At 38.0% G+C, this 17,446-nt stretch overlaps 1 protein-coding gene across 1 annotated transcript in view; it reads left to right on the top strand.

Annotated features, from left to right (window-relative positions):
- Positions 1 to 11,619, top strand: part of ATP6V1G3 (ATPase H+ transporting V1 subunit G3) — a 47,079-nt gene extending 35,460 nt beyond the window's left edge. The window contains exons 3-4 of the mRNA XM_043964121.1: positions 1,250 to 1,350; positions 11,446 to 11,619. Of these exons, the coding sequence (XP_043820056.1) occupies positions 1,250 to 1,350; positions 11,446 to 11,619 (275 nt within the window). The remainder of the gene's footprint in view (positions 1 to 1,249; positions 1,351 to 11,445) is intronic.
- Positions 11,620 to 17,446: the final 5,827 nt, after the last annotated feature.

Here is a 17,446-nt window from a genome sequence, read left to right as displayed (position 1 = left end):
TAGGGACAACAGGGTTCCTGGCAGCAAATCAGTACCCAAAAATCTAACCAAATAATGTCTTTCCCAACCAATGACAGCTAAAATCTGTTCTCTGGCTGTTATTGCTGTGAATAAAAGAGACAGCTATTTTACTTAAAACACGAAAGTGCAATAGAAAATTGTCATTTCCATTACATTAAAGAAATCCAATGGAAAATGCTTCAGGATCTGTGTAACTATATTTGGTTTCTTTTGCAAGCTTCCAACAATTCTGTAGTATATAGTAATGTCATTCTACTGATTGCCACCTTGAAAATAACGTGACCTCCTCCTTCTGATGTGTCCTGTGGGTGTTTGTATATATGTGCGTGTTTGTGTGTGTGTGTGTGTGTGTGTGTGTGTGTGTGTGTAATAGCTAACATTTATACAAAGCTTACTATATGTCTGGCACAGTTCTAAATACTTTGCAATTATTATCTCATTTAAACAACCCTCACAGTAACCTCATTTTATAGATGAGGACACTTAGGCAAAGATAAAGTGATTTGCCCAGTCATACAGCCAGTAAATGCCTGAGCAAATTTGAATTCAAGTACTACTGATTTCTCCACTGTATCACCTACCTGTATATGTGTGTATGTGTGTATGTATATACACATGTAAAAATATGTGCATATATTTGAAATAATTGTATTATATCAAATCCTAGGGGGCAGCTAGGTGGCACAGTGGATAAAGCACTGGCCCTGGATTCAGGGGGACCTGAGTTCAAATCTGGCCTCAGACACTTAACACTTACTAGCTGTGTGACCCTGGACAAGTCACTTAACCCTCATTGCCCCGCAAAAAAAAAATAATAATAAAATAAATTTTTAAAAATATATCAAATCATAGGCTTAAAAATGAAAGGGACTTCAGAGAATATTGAATCCAACATGCTCAATTTATAGATAAGGAAACTGAGGCACAAAGAACTAAAGGGTCACATAAGATTATAAATGGCAGACCCTAAATTTGAACCCATCTTCTGACTCCAGATATAATCCGTTTCTTTTTTTTTTTTTTAGTGAGGCAATGGGGGTTAAGTGACTTGCCCAGGGTCACACAGCTAGTAAGTGTTAAGTGTCTGAGGCCGGATTTGAACTCAGGTACTCCTGACTCCAGGGCTGGTGCTCTATCTACTGCGCCACCTAGCCTCCCCAAGATATAATCCATTTCAAAGGGATCTCATTTTCTACTTCCTTCAGACACTTTTTTTTTTAATTTTCAGGAAAAGGTAAAAGACTAAAACAAGCAAAAGAAGAAGCGATGGCTGAAGTAGAACAATATAGGATGCAGAAAGAAAAGGAATTTCGGGAAAAACAATCTTTGGTAAGTATGAATGTGAGGTAATATTTTATACATTGTTTTACAAACTATTAAGCAGAGTGCCAGTAGGAGACAAGATAGCATAACAAAAAGAACGCTGAAGAGGCCATAAGAAGACCAAGATTCTCAAGCTAGTTTTGATATTCAACTAGCTGGGCAAAGCAACTCTCGGTCTCAATTCCTTCATTGGTAGAATGAAGGGGTTGGACAAGATGATTTAAACCAATTCAATTCAACTAAATTCAACCTTCATTTCAGTGCCTTCTCTAGACAGAACACAGTCCCTATTTATCCTAGTGGAGAGAGAAGGCTTATGTGTAGATAACTAATCTGGGGCAGCTAGGCAGTGTAATAGATATAGAGCTGGCCCTAGAGTCAGGAAGACCTGAGTTCAAATCTGACCTCATAATTACTAGCTTTGTGACCTTGGGCGTGGCACTTAACCTCTGTCTCCTTCAGTTGCCACATGGGTAAAATGACAATAATAGCCCCTCCCTCTCAGGGTTTTTGCTGAGGTTCAAATGAGATGATAATTGTAAAGCACTTAGCACAGTGCTTGACATATAATAAGTGTAATATAAACTAGCAGCAGCAGTAGTCTTAGTAGCAGTGGTAGTAGTGATTGTTGTTGTTGCTGCTGCTGTTGTTGCAGCAATAATACTTCATACTAAAGGAATAACATTAAGTTGATCCTCCAGTTGTCTTGGGAAAAGGAATTTCTGTACTTGAAGAATTTCCCTACACCAGTAAAATACTACTACATTTATGTAATCATATATTCCATCACCTTTTCTCCTTCCAAATTTTTAGGGTTTTCCCACAGAAGTTTCTTTTAAAAAATCATTCTCTCTAAGACTGAGTAGTTGGCAAAAGTAACATACCATCAACTACTGAGAGAATAACCTATGCACATGTTAAAATGGAAAATAAATGTATTTATAAAATAAGTTTCTTATATATTCTTGAGCATTTACAGATCAAAGAGCTCCCTTGCATGACAGGAAATATAGAAATGACCAAAGCAGATATATAGGCATATTTTACCTTCTGTTGTCACTTGATCCCCCGCAAAGAAAAAACAATGGTAAGACAAACAACAGCATAGGAAGTAGCTTCACAGGCATAGACTATAAATATGATAATGTAATGAAGGGGATGTTGTAACAACACCCTGTGTTGGGGCTTGATTGCAAAGTGCTAATGATGTCCTCAGAAACCATATTCTTAGGATCAATAGTCAGTACATGCGGTACCTAGAGTTTAAGGGGGCGTACAGTCCATCTCATATTTCTTTGACCTTGCATTTAGCTACCTTTGATTTAATTGTATTTATTTCATATATTCTTCTTATAATGTCTCCCCCCTTCCAAAGAAAGCTCCGTATGAGTAGGGATTGTTTCTTTCATTACCTTTGTATCAGTGGCACCTAGCACAGTAGCTACCAAAGTAGATACTTAATACATTCTAACTGATTGATCAGTTTATTTTAGGTCTGCATTGTGGAAACAAAGGAAATACTTTCATCCTCTGATGCCTTCTAGGAATTCACCCATGATTTTTGCTTATGTGAGTGGTGTTGTTTGGGTGTAAAAGCAGGATCATAGATGGTACTCAGAGCCCATCAAGCCCAACCCCCTCATAATAATAATAATAATTACAATAATAGCTAACATTTAAATAGTGTCTACTATGTTCCAGTCACCATGCTAAGTGCTTTATACATCATTCTTTCATTTTGTCCTCACAACAACCCCGGGAGGTAGGTATTGTTATTATTCTCGTTTTACAAAAGGGGAAAATAAGGCAAATAAGGTTAATTGACTTGCCCAGGGTCCCAGAGCTTGTAAGTGTCTGAGGCCAGAATTGACCTCTGTGCACTCTGGTGCCACCTAGCTGCCTAAGTCACAGAAATGCTTAAGGGACTTGCTCAGGATCACACAGTTGGTAAACGTCTAAGGGTGGAATTGAACCAAAATCTTGCCAATTCCAAGTCCAGTGCCCTATCCACTATACCACAATGCCTCTCCTTTTCTTCCTTTGGCAAAAACTCAAAGATCAACTTTTACAAGACAGAAGTTCCTTATCACAAATCATGATTATTTTCCATAAACGGAATTATTTTCCCTTAGTACATCAATAAAAATAAAATTACAAAAATGATAATGCTTAGTACGGCGGAAGACATGCTGAATTTGGAGTCAAAGGGCCTTGATTAGAATTCTAAATCTTCCATTTACTACCTGTGAGAATCTGGTGAGTTGTTTTGCTTTTCTGGGTCTCGGCTTTCTCATGTCTAAAATGAGGAGGTTGAACTAGATGCCTACTAAATTCTCTTACCTATAAAACCATGCTATATGACTGTCTCCTAGCTTCCTTGGCTTCTTCCGAGTCTTAGCTAAATTTCCACCTTCTGAAAGCAGACTTCTAAAAGAAGCCTTAATCTTAGTGCCTTCCCTCTCAGATTGTTTATGTGTTGTCTCTCTTCCATTAAACTGTGGTCCTAAAGAGCACGTACTATTTATTTTTTGCCCTTTTTTGGATCTCCAATGTGTAACACAGTATGTGGCACATAGTAGGTCTTTGCTAAATGCTAGTCAACTGGTTGACTATGACAACAGAGAGACAGACAGAGAATTATTAAATGCTTACTATGTGCCAAGTACTTAGCACTGAATATACAAATAGAAGCAAGTTAGACTGTCTCTGCCCTCAAGGGATCTAACATTCTCATAGGATGTATTCAACACACAAAGAAGAAGCACGATGCATGGGTGGGATGGGGTTGGGAAGTGATACACACCTGAAAATGTTGATCAGAAAGTGATGCAAAGTCCTAGTTCCAAACAAAAAAAAGGTGAAAACTCACTTATCAGAGCCCAAAATGGTTCCAAGGGCAAAGTCCAAGGTTCTGGGGGAAGGGAAAGGTAGGGAAGGAAGAAAAGACATAAGATTGATAGACTACACACAATAAGGTGAGAAACACCCTTCAAACTAACAGACACTTACTTTATGAGAAACAGGACACAGGAAAAATTTATTTATTTTTTTTTTTTGCAGGGCAATAAGGGTTAAGTGATTTGCCCAGGGTAACACAGCTAGTAAGTGTCAAGTGTCTGAGGCCAGATTTGAATTCGGGTACTCCTGAATCCAGGGCCAGTGCTTTATCCACTGTACCACCTAGCTGCCCCAAAAGATCTATTTTTAATCAAGGAGTATTTTGCATGTGCCCTGTGGTATCAATCAGGCAGAATCGTGTGTCTTGGGCAATATTTCTTCTCTAACTCTTTCCTGACCAATTTAACTATGACAAGCCTGTAAGACACCAGTACCTGGGAATGCAGTCTTCTCAAACTATCACCATCTTTGGCTACTTCGCTGAAAAAAAAAAGAAAGAAAGAAAGAAAAGAAAGTGGTTTTGTTATCTTTTTTTGTATTAAAAAATGAAACAAAAACACACAACAGTAAAACTGTCCTAACAGGCACACCATGGAATTGTGGTATGCAGAATCTCTTGATATGCAACAACCAAGAAGTTTCCTCCCTAGGAGTTGCATAAGATGTAAATATAGTCCAGGAAATTAACCATCAGCATTGAACTTGAATAAAAATGCATCGTTTTCACAATTCAAGCCTAAGCCAATTTCACAGCTGGCTGATCAAACCCCTATGTCCACAGAGAAAGACCAGGGTGCATTGGGCTGCTCTGCTGAAAGCTTATTATAAAAACTATCTCAGCATTTCTACTCTTGGTGTGACCTCACAGTATCCCATGGCTGGGGTCAAGCAGGAAGACCTGCTTAGAGTCTGAAGAAGAAAGAGTCTTCAGAATGATCATATTGAGTTCTTTGTGATACTTCCAAAATACATACAAAGATGCTTATGGTCCCACATCCATCTATTCATTAAACTTAACATTCTGTTTGTAGCTTCTCAAAAGGATATGATGATTTTCACTGCAGTAAACCAACTCACTGTGGAATCAACAAAACTTATTTATTAAGCAACAGAAATGGAATAGTGATTGTAAAGGTCACTATCAAAAGGTTACGGAAATAACAATAGAATAATACATATATATGTTTGTATGTGTATATACATGCACAAATATACATATATATGTTTGTGTGTGTTTATATACACATATATACATATACACACACACATATGCAGAGAGAGAGAGATTGTTTTAAGGTTTGCCAAATACTTTACATTTGTCATCTCATTTGATCCTTTTCAAAACCCTTTGAGGCAAATGTTATTATTATTATTCACATTTTTGTATATAAGGAAACTGAGACCAAGGAAGGTTAAGTGACTTGTTCAGGTTCACATAGCTAGTAAGTGTCTGGGGTAGGATTTGAACTGAGGTGTTCCTAATACACCACCTAGCTACTCCATGAAACACCACAGGGAGAGGGGCAAGGAGAGAGTCTAAAATCCACTTGAGCCATATTGACCAAGGTGTAATTAGCAGTGTTTTTGCTCAGAGAGAAGGCTTAATTGGATTGTGGCCCCAGGGGATAGATAGGAAGGGCATCCTGGGTACCCCAAGGTTTCTACCCTGCTGAAAAGTAAAAATTAAAAGGAATTTCCCATCAGTGGTTGATGGGGAAAAGCAAGTGACCACCACTAAAAGAGCTGGATAGCAAACAAAGGGGATATAAATCTTCTCCCACCCCCACCCCCTATTCATTCCCTGACAAAGCTTTGGGTGCCCCCACTGTAATTATATCTTTTCATTTTTCTTTCAAAACGGTTCAATTTGAGTTATACTGAATTAGCTGGAATACATTTTAGGATAGAAAAAAATGGATAACTTCGCATGTTAAGAAGGAACAGCAATCACAACTTTTCAGCTTAACTTTTGTAAGTTAAGGTTTTTTTTGTAAGTTAAATGGTTTTTTTGTAAGTGTTCCATTTGCCCCAAACAAAAACCATCCAAGCAAACTCTTTGCAAGCATCCTGAGGGTTATGGTCCCTGAAGTTGTAACCCTCAGCCATGTTATAAAACATGTAAAATAGCCTCCTGACAACAGTTCTCTGACAAGTAGACATTTCTAATTATTGAAGGTTTTTTTTCATTTCAATATGGTGGATCTGACAGCCTTGAAAATTCTGGAAATGCCCCCAAATTATTTTTCAAATGTGTTTGGGGTTTGGCCAAACCCCAAACACATTTTGATAAGTCATCTCCCCCATATTTTTAAAACCTTATGAGCAAAAAGGAAAACACAATCCATATGGTTCTGATTCATTTATACTTAACTCATCAAAATGTTGTTTTGAATAAGCTATTGGATGTCTAAGGAGCCATAATATCCTTTCAAAACTATTTTTCTTTGAACTGGGAAGTCAACTTTAGCCTGCACTATAAACAGAACAGAACTGGAACCTGGATAGACTCAAGCTCATTTGATTTCAAGTTTAGGACTCAGGAAGATCAAATGGGCACTGGAGTTCACTAGACTTTCACAGCCCTCCAGAAGAAGTTTACCCTGATTTTCCTGTACTAAGTACCTTGTATACCTTTCCCAAATGCTCATAGAAAAGCAAAGCAAAAGAAAACAAAGAAAGGACACATACACTCAAATCAAACTGAAATATGAAACTGAACTTCCTAAACAGATTAATTAGGACTCAATGGTAGGCTTTACCAAAGAATGTCTAATTTTACAAAATGCAAAATTCCTTTAAATCAGAGGTTTTCAGAATAATGTTTATTGCCTTCATTCATTATTGAAGAAAATGTCAGATTTCTGTTAGAGGTTAGTGAAATAAAAATGCAATTTATTTCCCATCTAAGTTCATGGGCCCCTGAAATCTAACAGCTGCTTTAAATGGTGAGCTCTCCACACTGTTTCAGTTTTAATTTACAGATTATGAACTTCTTTCCAGACATTCTAGGATTATTACAGAGGTAAATTTAGCATTGGGGAACATTGAGAATTGATATAAGGAAATAAAGATTAAAATGATAATGCAAGTTGTCCCACCCTGTCATCTGTCCACATCAGGGCCAAAGCAGCCTTTTTTTTTTTTTTTTGACAGGGCAGTGGGGGTTAAGTGACTTGCCCAGGGTCATACAGCTAGTAAGTGTCAAGTGTCTGAGGTCAGATTTGAACTCAGGTCCTCTTGAATTGAGGGCTGGTGCTTTATCCACTGTGCCACCTAGCTGCCCCAAAGCAGCCCTTTTAATATCTGTGCTGTAACAAAAAGAATTTAAACTTAGATTCAGGCAACATTGTTTAAAAAAAAAAAAGAGGATTTAAAGTCCAGGGGCTTGTGTTTTAGTCTCAGCCCTGCAATTTACTAATCTGTGTGACTTTTAAACAGACCACCTCACCTCTCAGAACCTCAGTTTCTTCATCTGTAAAATAAAGGATTTAGACTCAATGGTCTTCTAGCTCTGAATCTATGGTTCCCCTATGACCAAAGTTTAAATCTTGCCTCAGATATTCGGTAGCTTTTTTTTATTACTATGGAAGTCATTTGACTACACAGAGCATCATCAATTTCCTTATCCATAAATTGGGGATAATAATAGATAGCCTACCTATCTCACAGGGTTTTTGTGAAGAATGTTTTTGCAAACCTTAAAGTGCTATAGAACTCTGAGTTTTAATTATTATAATATATAGGTCTGAGCTTGGCACATCCCTGCTCAAAAACTGGAACTCACCATTTTTTTTAATCAAATAAGAGGCAAACTCCTTAGCCTACCATTCATTCTCAACAATATGGCTCCAAACTCCATTTCCAGCTTTATCTGGCAAATTGGACTACTCATTGTTTCTCCAGTCTTGCCTTGTTCCTTCAATTCCATGCCCTAAAACTCGGGAAATTCAATGACTACAATAGAATCCATCCCCTCCCCCACTTCCCTTTTATCCCCTTATATCCCTTTCCTCCTCACTTTCTGACTCAGGTACCATAGTAAGCCTTCTCTCTATCCACAGGTAGAAATAATTCCTCTCTCCTTGGATCTCTCAGGCATTTAAAGTTTGATCTCCTGATGGGCACAATTTTTTTTCTAACTTGTATTATAGTTATTTGTGAACATGCATCATAAACATACCCCTGTCCTCACTAGAGTGGGTACAGTTAGGTAATGTAGTAGGATAGAGTGCTGGATCTGGAGTAAGGAAGACCTGAATGCAAATCCAGCCTGAGATACTTATTGTCTAACCCTGGTCAATTCACCTAACCTCTGCCTCAGTTTCCTCAGGTGTGGGTGATAATAGCACCTACATCCCAGGGTTATTATGAGGATAAACTGAGATAACATTTGTAAAGTGCTTAGCAGAGTGCCACACAAATGGTTGTTGTTAGTGTCTGACTCTCTATGATCCCATTTGGCATTTTCTTGGCAAATATACTGGAGTGGTTTGCCATTTCCTTCTCCAGCTCATTTTACAGATTAGGAAACTGAGGCAAAAAGGGTTAAGTGACTTGCCCAGGGTCACACAGCTAATAAATGTCTAAGACCAGAATTGAACTAATGAAGGTGAGTCTTCCTTGCTTCAAGCCCAGCATTCTCTAGCTGTCCTCACACATAGTAGGTATTTAATGAAAGTTTATTCCTTCCTCTAACTTCTCCCCTAGCTCTTCAAGGGCAAAGACTGGGCCATTTTCATTTTGTATCCCTAGTACATTACATGTGTTGTAACGACGCCACCTGCTGGAGACTTACTGTAGCAAAGCTCCGCCATGAGGAGAAGGTGTCTGAAGGCAAGACATGCAGCTCTTAGGTGTCAGGATGTGACATTTGCTTGTGGGAGGAAGAGGGGGTGAGGCTGGCGCTCTCAGGCTCTTTCGTGTGGACTCTGGTGGAGAGCAGAGTGGAAGATGTGCTCTCCCTCTGATAGATAGATGAATCTAGGCCTTTCTCTCTCTCTTTACCAAATTCTTCTTCTCCTTAATAAATTCTTAGAAGTCTAACTCTTGCTAAAGCTTATAATTTATTGGTGACCACTCATTAGATATTTTAGAGAGTATAGTTAGAATTTTAGCCCCTTACAGTATGTATGCATGTATGTATTCATGCATCTATAAACACAGCAGATGCTTACTAAAATTTTAAATGTAATTAATTAAACATTCCTTTTACAAAAAGTTCAGTTTGTACTCAACTTTTCAGGAATATATCCTTTATGTAAAAGAGTTATATCTGTATAAACTTCAATATAAATGGTATGCTTGTGGTTTCCCATGCCAAGGCACCTGATTCAATAAATTCAACAAACCACCACCTGTCAATTTAGAGAGACAGAAATCAATCCAATCATTTTTCTTTTGATATTTTAAAGTCTGGAAAATGGGTTAAATGAATTTTTCAGTAGGAGTTATATACATGCAACTGTATCTTGCTATGGAAACATAGCATTGAAAATGTCATGCAAAACATGACTATTTTAAGAATGATTATTTGCTCTCTTAGTGGCCTTATCTACCAGATCACAATTTCTATCTTTGTCATTTCCTCACTGCCTTTATACTTTACTCATACTTAATATTTAATTATTAAGTTCATACTTCAAAAGTTCTGTAATTTTTTTTAGTTATGATGGTAGGATAATTGATTTGCTCAACCCTACCCCCACTTAAAGTAAGTGATAAGATGCCCAATCAAATCAATTCCTTCAAAGGCCTTAGACTAAGTCTGAAAAAGCCTTTGAAGTAGAATGACTTGCAAAAATTGTTTGTTTAGGCTGAGAAATGTTGGCCATGCCCTGGACATCTTTTATAAATTATCAACCTTGTTCCAGAAACTGAAGTGAGTTAATGTTCTAGCTGAAGCCCCTGAAAAAAAGCCAACTGCAGAGAAGGAGAGCCCCAACTTCAGTTTCAGTGGGCTCTTCTTACCCAGGTAGACCCTCCTGATTTAACCAGAAGAGAGTCTTGTAGGCTGTGAATGGTCTCATGGGTTTGGGGCTTCCCTCCAATACCTCAATCAGCTGCTGCCACTGATGGCAAGTGTCTGAATTGGTAGCCAAGGATACAAGAACACAGATTCACATGTTTAAGTAGAACTTCTTGAGTATGTATGGGGGAGGGGGGGCGGGGAAATCTTGCAAAAACCAGGAGCTGTGATTTAACCTTTTGCTATGTCATCTCTAAGCTTGAGCCCAGTGTCCCCTAGACCCTCTGTATACCTATTTTGTTAACTTAAGGATGAGAATATTTTGCAACTATTCCTAATGCTAGAGGATTAAATGAGCATCAACAAATAATCTTGAAGAGAAACACACCAGTGGAGATTTGAGCCAATGGCATTAAAGAAACCCCTGAACCCTCAGGAGTACCCCCCTAAAACCCTAAAAGGAAGATTTTTGTCTTGCTTTGGGACCCAAGACTAATTGTATGAGTGGAAGTTGGTGTAAGGATCCTCAGCTATATGGACTATGGGTTTAAGGGGCATTAATGAAGATTAACAAGACCACCACATTTTGGAATCTGGTTTTATGCGTTGCTAAGGGAAAGAAAAGTGGACATTTAATGACATGGATTTTAAAAATCTGGCTGGTGGAATTTGTATTGATTCAGAGTGCAATATCTGAATCAGCCACCAGGTGGTAGTCAAAGCCCAAGTTGTTCCTTTATATGGCCTGGCCAAGCCCCCTTGGCTTTCTTTCACTGTCAATAGCTAAAAACAGTTTTTCCCTTTCTGCATGTGGAGGCTTCCCAAGCTCACATCTAAAAGATAATTAATATTAATTAATATGTACTTTAAAAATGGTAATGCTTTCATGATCTCAGTTCATCCCTACTCCTTGCTATATCTGACCTTAGCTGGTTTGGTTCTTAGACTATCACTGGGACTATACTTGAAACTCTTTTTAACTTGATAGGGCTTGCCAGAACTTCTCTTTTTGGATATAGTCCTTGAGATCCTAAGGTCACTTCAGAGAAGGACTTTAGTCCAGATGCTTTACTCAGTGGCCGTCTAATATATGTGTTTCAAATTGAAGTGTCTCTAGGGGTCATTTAAAAGGTTTCTAAGATATGATAAAAAAAAATTTTTTTTGAAAGTCAATGACAAATTGGGTAATTAACAATAAATGACTCAATGTGTTTATTTCTTTCCTTTTGCCTTCACAGATAATGGGTTCCCAAAGCAACCTCTCAGTTGAAATAGATGAACAGACAGTAGGACAGATTCAGAACCTCACTGGTAACTACAAGGAGAGCTTAGAAAATGTGATGAAACAACTTCTGGGCATGGTTTGTGACCTGAAACCTGAAATCAATAAGAACTACAGAATCACAAATTAAACACTATTCACATTAATCAATAAATAGCATATGTACATTACCTGGTGGCATTTTGACTCCGGCATTTGTACCCAAAGGCTGTGGTTGTGACTTTTATATCTACAGGCACTGACAGATTGGACTGACATAATTCACATACAGGCAATGAATGAAAAGGGACTGGTTATAACTTTTCCTCAGTAGTAGTTATGACCCTATCATTTGAACAGGACCAAGTCAGTCAGTCAGTCACTTATCATTCAACACTTTACATAAGAAGGCCAGACTGACAAGTGTTTAGTGAGTGCTGGACTTTCTTTTCTCCCTTCAGAAAAATGTGCTGTTATTTGAGGGTGCTGGGTCAAATCAGTCTCAGTCTGCAATGGGTTCAACATATCATAATAAAAAACTGAAATAATTTTATTTCATTTTATGACAGTTCCTTTGTGGTGATGGTGTGAGTAAACTTGGATTAGAGTCAGACACAAAATAGTTTATAACTGTCCCCTCCAACATACACACACAGAAAGAAAGAGACTGAAAGACAGAAAGAGAGAGGCATTCCTCAGTGATATAGAACTCGTCCTACATCATCTTCAATTTCTCAGTTATCAATTTTTCCCCACTCTGAACTGCAGTTTTAAGCAAAAGAGATAAATAAGAAGGATAATATCAGGGATTTGAGTGAGTTTCTTTTTGTTATTTTAATTTGCTAGCTCATTTTCGTTTTTAATAAAAAAAACAATGTCTCCAGGGCAGATAGATGGCGCAGTGGATAAAGCACTGGCTCTGGATTCCCTTAACCTCTTTGGGCCTCAGTTTCCTCATTTGTAAAATAAGAGAGTTGGATTATATGACTTGAGGTTTTCTTTTTCTCTGTGATTTTGTGGGATCTACAGCATCTAAGCAGAAGTGTCACAAATTGAAGTAATATTCAGGCAAGATAAGTTTTTTAAAAGGTATTTTATTGGGGCAGCTAGGTGGCACAGTGGATAGAGCACTGGCCCTGGATTCAGGAGAACCTGAGTTCAAATCCAGCCTCAGGCACTTAATACTTACTAGCTATGTGACTCTGGGCAAGTCACCTAACCCCGATTTCCTCACCCAAAAAAACCAAAACAGAACAAAAAAAAGTATTTTATTTCTATATCTGTACCCTTATGACATAGAGTAGGCACTTAGGGGAGTGATTAAAATGGCATTTTGCCATTTGCTTGGCTGCTTTGGAGTTGTCAACAAACATTTATTAAGTACATGCTATGTGTCAAGCACTGTACTAAGTGCTGGGGAAACAACGATAAGTTAAAAACATGGCCTCTACCCTCAAAGGGCTTACAGTCTAGTAGAGAAGACAATGTGAAAACAATTGTGTACAGACAAGATATACACAGGATAGACTGGAGATAACCACAGAGGGGAAGCACTAAGATGAAGAAGGATCAGGAAATGCTTTTTACAAAAGGTAGAATTCTAGCTGAGACTTGAAGGAAGCCAGAGACCATAGGTGGCAAAGATAAGGATGAAGAGAATCCCAAGCATAGACAGCAACCAGAAATCCCTCTCCTGCTTTTCCACATTATGGACCAAATGACTGGTGTGAGATGCTTTCATAGAAAAGCCCTCCAGGGGGGCAGCTAGGTGGCATAGTGGATAAAGCACCAGCCCTGGATTCAGGAGGACCTGAGTTCAAATCCAGACTCAGACACTTGACACTTACTAGCTGTGTGACCCTGGGCAAGTCACTTAACCCTCATTGCCCTGTGAAAGAAAGAAAGAAAGAAAGGAAGGAAGGAAGGAAGGAAGGAAGGAAGGAAGGAAGGAAGGAAGGAAGGAAGGAAGGAAGGAAGGAAGGAAGGAAGGAAGGAAGAAAAGCCCTCCATAGGACCGTGTTGCTAGTGACAAAACAGCTCTTCCTTAGAAAGTAGTGACCCAGAACAGATTTTCTCTCACATATTTAGAGAGTTTGATTGCTATATCCCGAAGAGCTAGAATGAAACAGGTTCATAATTAATACTTCAATAGTGTATTCTCACTGATGGTTTTTCAAAGGCAGAAACAACAAGCTAACCACTCATCCTGTCGTACTCTTACCTCCCATATATTCATCCTAAGGGCTGAGGCCTTCCTCTAGATGTCTTGTGGGTGTCAATGTAACATGTGGTCTGTGAATGTTACCCTTGCTTTTACAACATGACCCACCCACATCTTTTTCCTGTTACACATCACTTTGATGATTTTTTTGTGCTATTTTATGCATGTAATTCACCATCAGCCATATGCCGCAGCCTTTGTCCACAGAGCATCTCTTCATTGCTTCTTGAATGGCCCACAATTTCAGTTCCTCCAAATTTGTGGTGTTTGATGATTTGTAGCATAATTATTTAAGCACTGTTTAGAGCATGGAAAAAGCAGTGACTCTGATAAAGGTCCCTGCTTAATAAACCCCAGTGGCACCCTATTTTTTTTTTTCCTAGAAGCAATTACAAATTCCTCTGTTGGACGTTTTAAGCCTTTTACAATCTGGTTCCAGTCTGCCTTTCCAGGGCTTATTGTATGTATTACTCCCATTTCACACACTGTAGTCCAGTTCACCTGGCCTTCTTTCTCTTCTTCATATTTAACATGTCATCTCTCATCTCTGTATCTTTCCATAGGCTGTGCCTCTTACCTGAAATTCACTCCCTCCTTTCCTCCAGTTATTAGAATCCCTGTCTTCCTTCAAAACTCTGTTTGGATATCACCTCCTACATGAATGTCTTTTCTGATCCCTCTAAGATACTAGGGTCTTCCCAAACCACAGTTCCAAATTGCCGTGCCTTTCCTTTGTCTAGATTTCATATACATTTATATATGCTTTCCTGAAGAGAATATGAGCTCTTAGAAAGCAGAGACCATCTCCTTTCTAAGTCTTTGTATTCCCAGTATTTAACATCGAGCCTGGCACATCAAGCACTTGATTAATGACATCTAAAATCATATTAAAACAAAATAACAAAGGACATTTTAAAAGTTTTACTACTTAGAAAATCAGTGTCCAAAGGCCTTTATTTCAGATCCCAGAGATTAAGAAATAGTCTTATATTCATCTCTCTTAAATTTCAGCTGCTATCTGGAAAAGTGTTCTAGCCTGTCGAAATGTTTTTGCATCTTAACTCTGTCATACAGTTTGTTAATATCCCTCCCAGATTTATGTCACTTATGAATTTGATAGTCTATTTATCCCCAAATTGGTAAAATGGAAAACATAAGGCCAAAACCAAACCTCCTTCTGAGTTAATGTTGAACCATCAGTGAACACTTCTTGAGTTCAGTCATTCTATCAACATATTGTACTGTATAGACTGCTGGACTTGTAGTCAGAGAGACAAATCCTGCCTCAGTTATGTACCAGCTGTGTGACCCTGAAAAAAACACTTAACTTCCCTTGACCTCAGTTTCCTCAACTGTAAAGTGAATGGGGTTTTCCTAAAGACTGGAAGGTCGGTATCAAGATGTTCATTGAGAAGTGTTATTTCTGTTCTGGACTATGGTACCTGGTTACAGTATAATGTTTGTCCACAGTAAACGCAGTAGAGTTTTCAGATTTTGTAAGTCAAAATGCCATAAAAGTTTTTATTTGTTTGTTTATTAATTAATTAGTTCACTTCTTTATTTGTTTATTTATTTTTATATATCTATTTTTATTTATTTATCAATCTATCTATCTATTTGTTTGTTTGTTTGGCTTGTCCAAGGTCACACAGCTAGTTAGTGTCAAGTGTCTGGGGCTGCATTTGAACTCAGGTCCTCCTGCATCCAGGGAGGGTGCTTTATCCACTGTGTCACCTAGCTGTCTCCCCACCCCATAAAAGCTTTTAAAAGAACGACAGTCCTCCTAAGGTCAGGGGTCTTCTATAAGGCATGTGGCAAAGAACTTTTTGGTGGGTAATTCATTTAAATTTGAAAAAGTGGAATGAGCCTAACAAATACAAGAGTTGAAACCATGAAAAAGAGTAGAAGATATCAAACAAAAACATCAAGCAAACTTTATCATGAAAATGCTAAAGAAGAGCAAAGAACTAGGAAAAAAATCAAGTTATCCATGAAGTCAAAACATTTACCTTATCCAGACACCAAATACAGGCAAAGGAAAACATTGGAAGAAGAAATGATGCTCAGTTACAACAGAAAGCCAACATGCCAGGTACTTCTTAAATTTTAAAATGATCCACAACCATCACTGTATATCTCTCTCAAAAATACCTGGTAGAGAATGGAAACTCTATTCCATTACTGATTTCTCATATTAGTTCAGTCAAACAAGCACCAGTTAAAAATCCATTTCTTCCACATTGTTAAAAGTAAACCATCAAATGCATCTCAAGGTTAAAGCTTCACTAAATCAGTGCTGTTTTGTAAGACATGAAAATGCTACTTGTAATTGCAGAAGTGCATAGCAAGAAAATTTCTGTGTCATTTGGATAATGGCTTCAGGAATTTATCTAATACAATAATAGCATTGTGTTTTAAAGCAATTGATGTAAAAATAAAATATTTCTTTTGAATACTTCCTTTTTACTCTTATGGGAATGGAATACAACTGTATGTTTACTGTGTTGCCAATTTGTACAGGAGTTGTTTATAAATTATATTCTCTACTCACTATGAGTTAAAGTTTTCTTTTTTATATTCTTTGGTAGAATAGTTGATGATAGATTATCTTCTCACATAATATGAAACAAAAGAAAAAAATGAAAGGACTATACTGGATAGTCTCTAAAATCCCTTCTGGACATAAAAGTATGATTCAATGAGTCCAAATGGTTGCACTAATCCATGTCTCTCTATCTTTGTAAAAGAAAAGCATAATAGATTTTCTCCAATGTTTTTCTATAATCTAGGTAAAATGTGTCCACAGCATCCTTCTTTACTACTGTTTTAGTAACATTGTCAAGAAAGAAAGTGAGGTTAATGTGCCCAAACTTGTTCTTGGTAAGGACATACAGATTCTTTGTGATCACTACCTTTTCTAAATATTTACAACCTTCCTTTTAATATTTCTCTCTGTCACATTGCCTAGAATAAAAGTCAAGTTTATTAATTCCTTTGTAGATTCAGTTCTTCATTCTCTTTTGAATAATCAAATAACATTTGACCCTCTTCAGTCTTGAATAATGCTCTAAACAGGGGCACCTAGGTGACTCAGTGGATAGAGCACCGGCCCTGGATTCAGGAGGACCTGAGTTCAAATCCGGCCTCAGACACTTGACACTTCCTAGCTGTGTGACCCTGGGCAAGTCACTTAACCCCCATAGCCCCACAAAAAAACCCAAAACAAAACTACAAAAAAATAATGCTCTAAATATTCAACATGTTTAAAGATCACTTGTAATAGCTCACTTTTTTTCTTCTTTTTCTTTGTGGGGCAATGAGGGTGACTTGCCCAGGGTCGCATGGCTAGTGTCAAATATCTGAGGCCAGATTTGAACTCAGGTCCTCCTGAATCCAGGGCGGGTGCTTTATCCACTGCACCACCTAGCTGCCCTGCTCATTTCTTTCTTTTTTTTTTTTTTTAGTGAGGCGATTGGGGTTAAGTGACTTGCCCAGGGTCACACAGCTAGTTAAGTATTTAGTGTCTGAGGCCACATTCGAACTCAGGTACTCCTGACTCCAGGGCCGGTGCTCCATCCACTGCGCCATCTAGCTGCCCCTCATTTCTTTTAATAAGAGGAGATGTGTTTCATCCAAGTGACTTAAACTCACCAAAGTCAACTTAGCTCTCTTATAATTTCCCCATTCATCTCAGTTTTCAACTCCTCATTAGCCATATTTCACCTGTTTTTTCCAATCCAAAGATCATCCTCCTCAG

This window comes from Dromiciops gliroides, chromosome 4 (assembly GCF_019393635.1).
Source record: "Dromiciops gliroides isolate mDroGli1 chromosome 4, mDroGli1.pri, whole genome shotgun sequence".
In the NCBI taxonomy this organism is placed as follows: domain Eukaryota; kingdom Metazoa; phylum Chordata; class Mammalia; order Microbiotheria; family Microbiotheriidae; genus Dromiciops; species Dromiciops gliroides.
The sequence above is the reverse complement of the archived record's forward strand: the minus strand, read 5'-3'. Positions and strand labels throughout refer to the sequence as shown.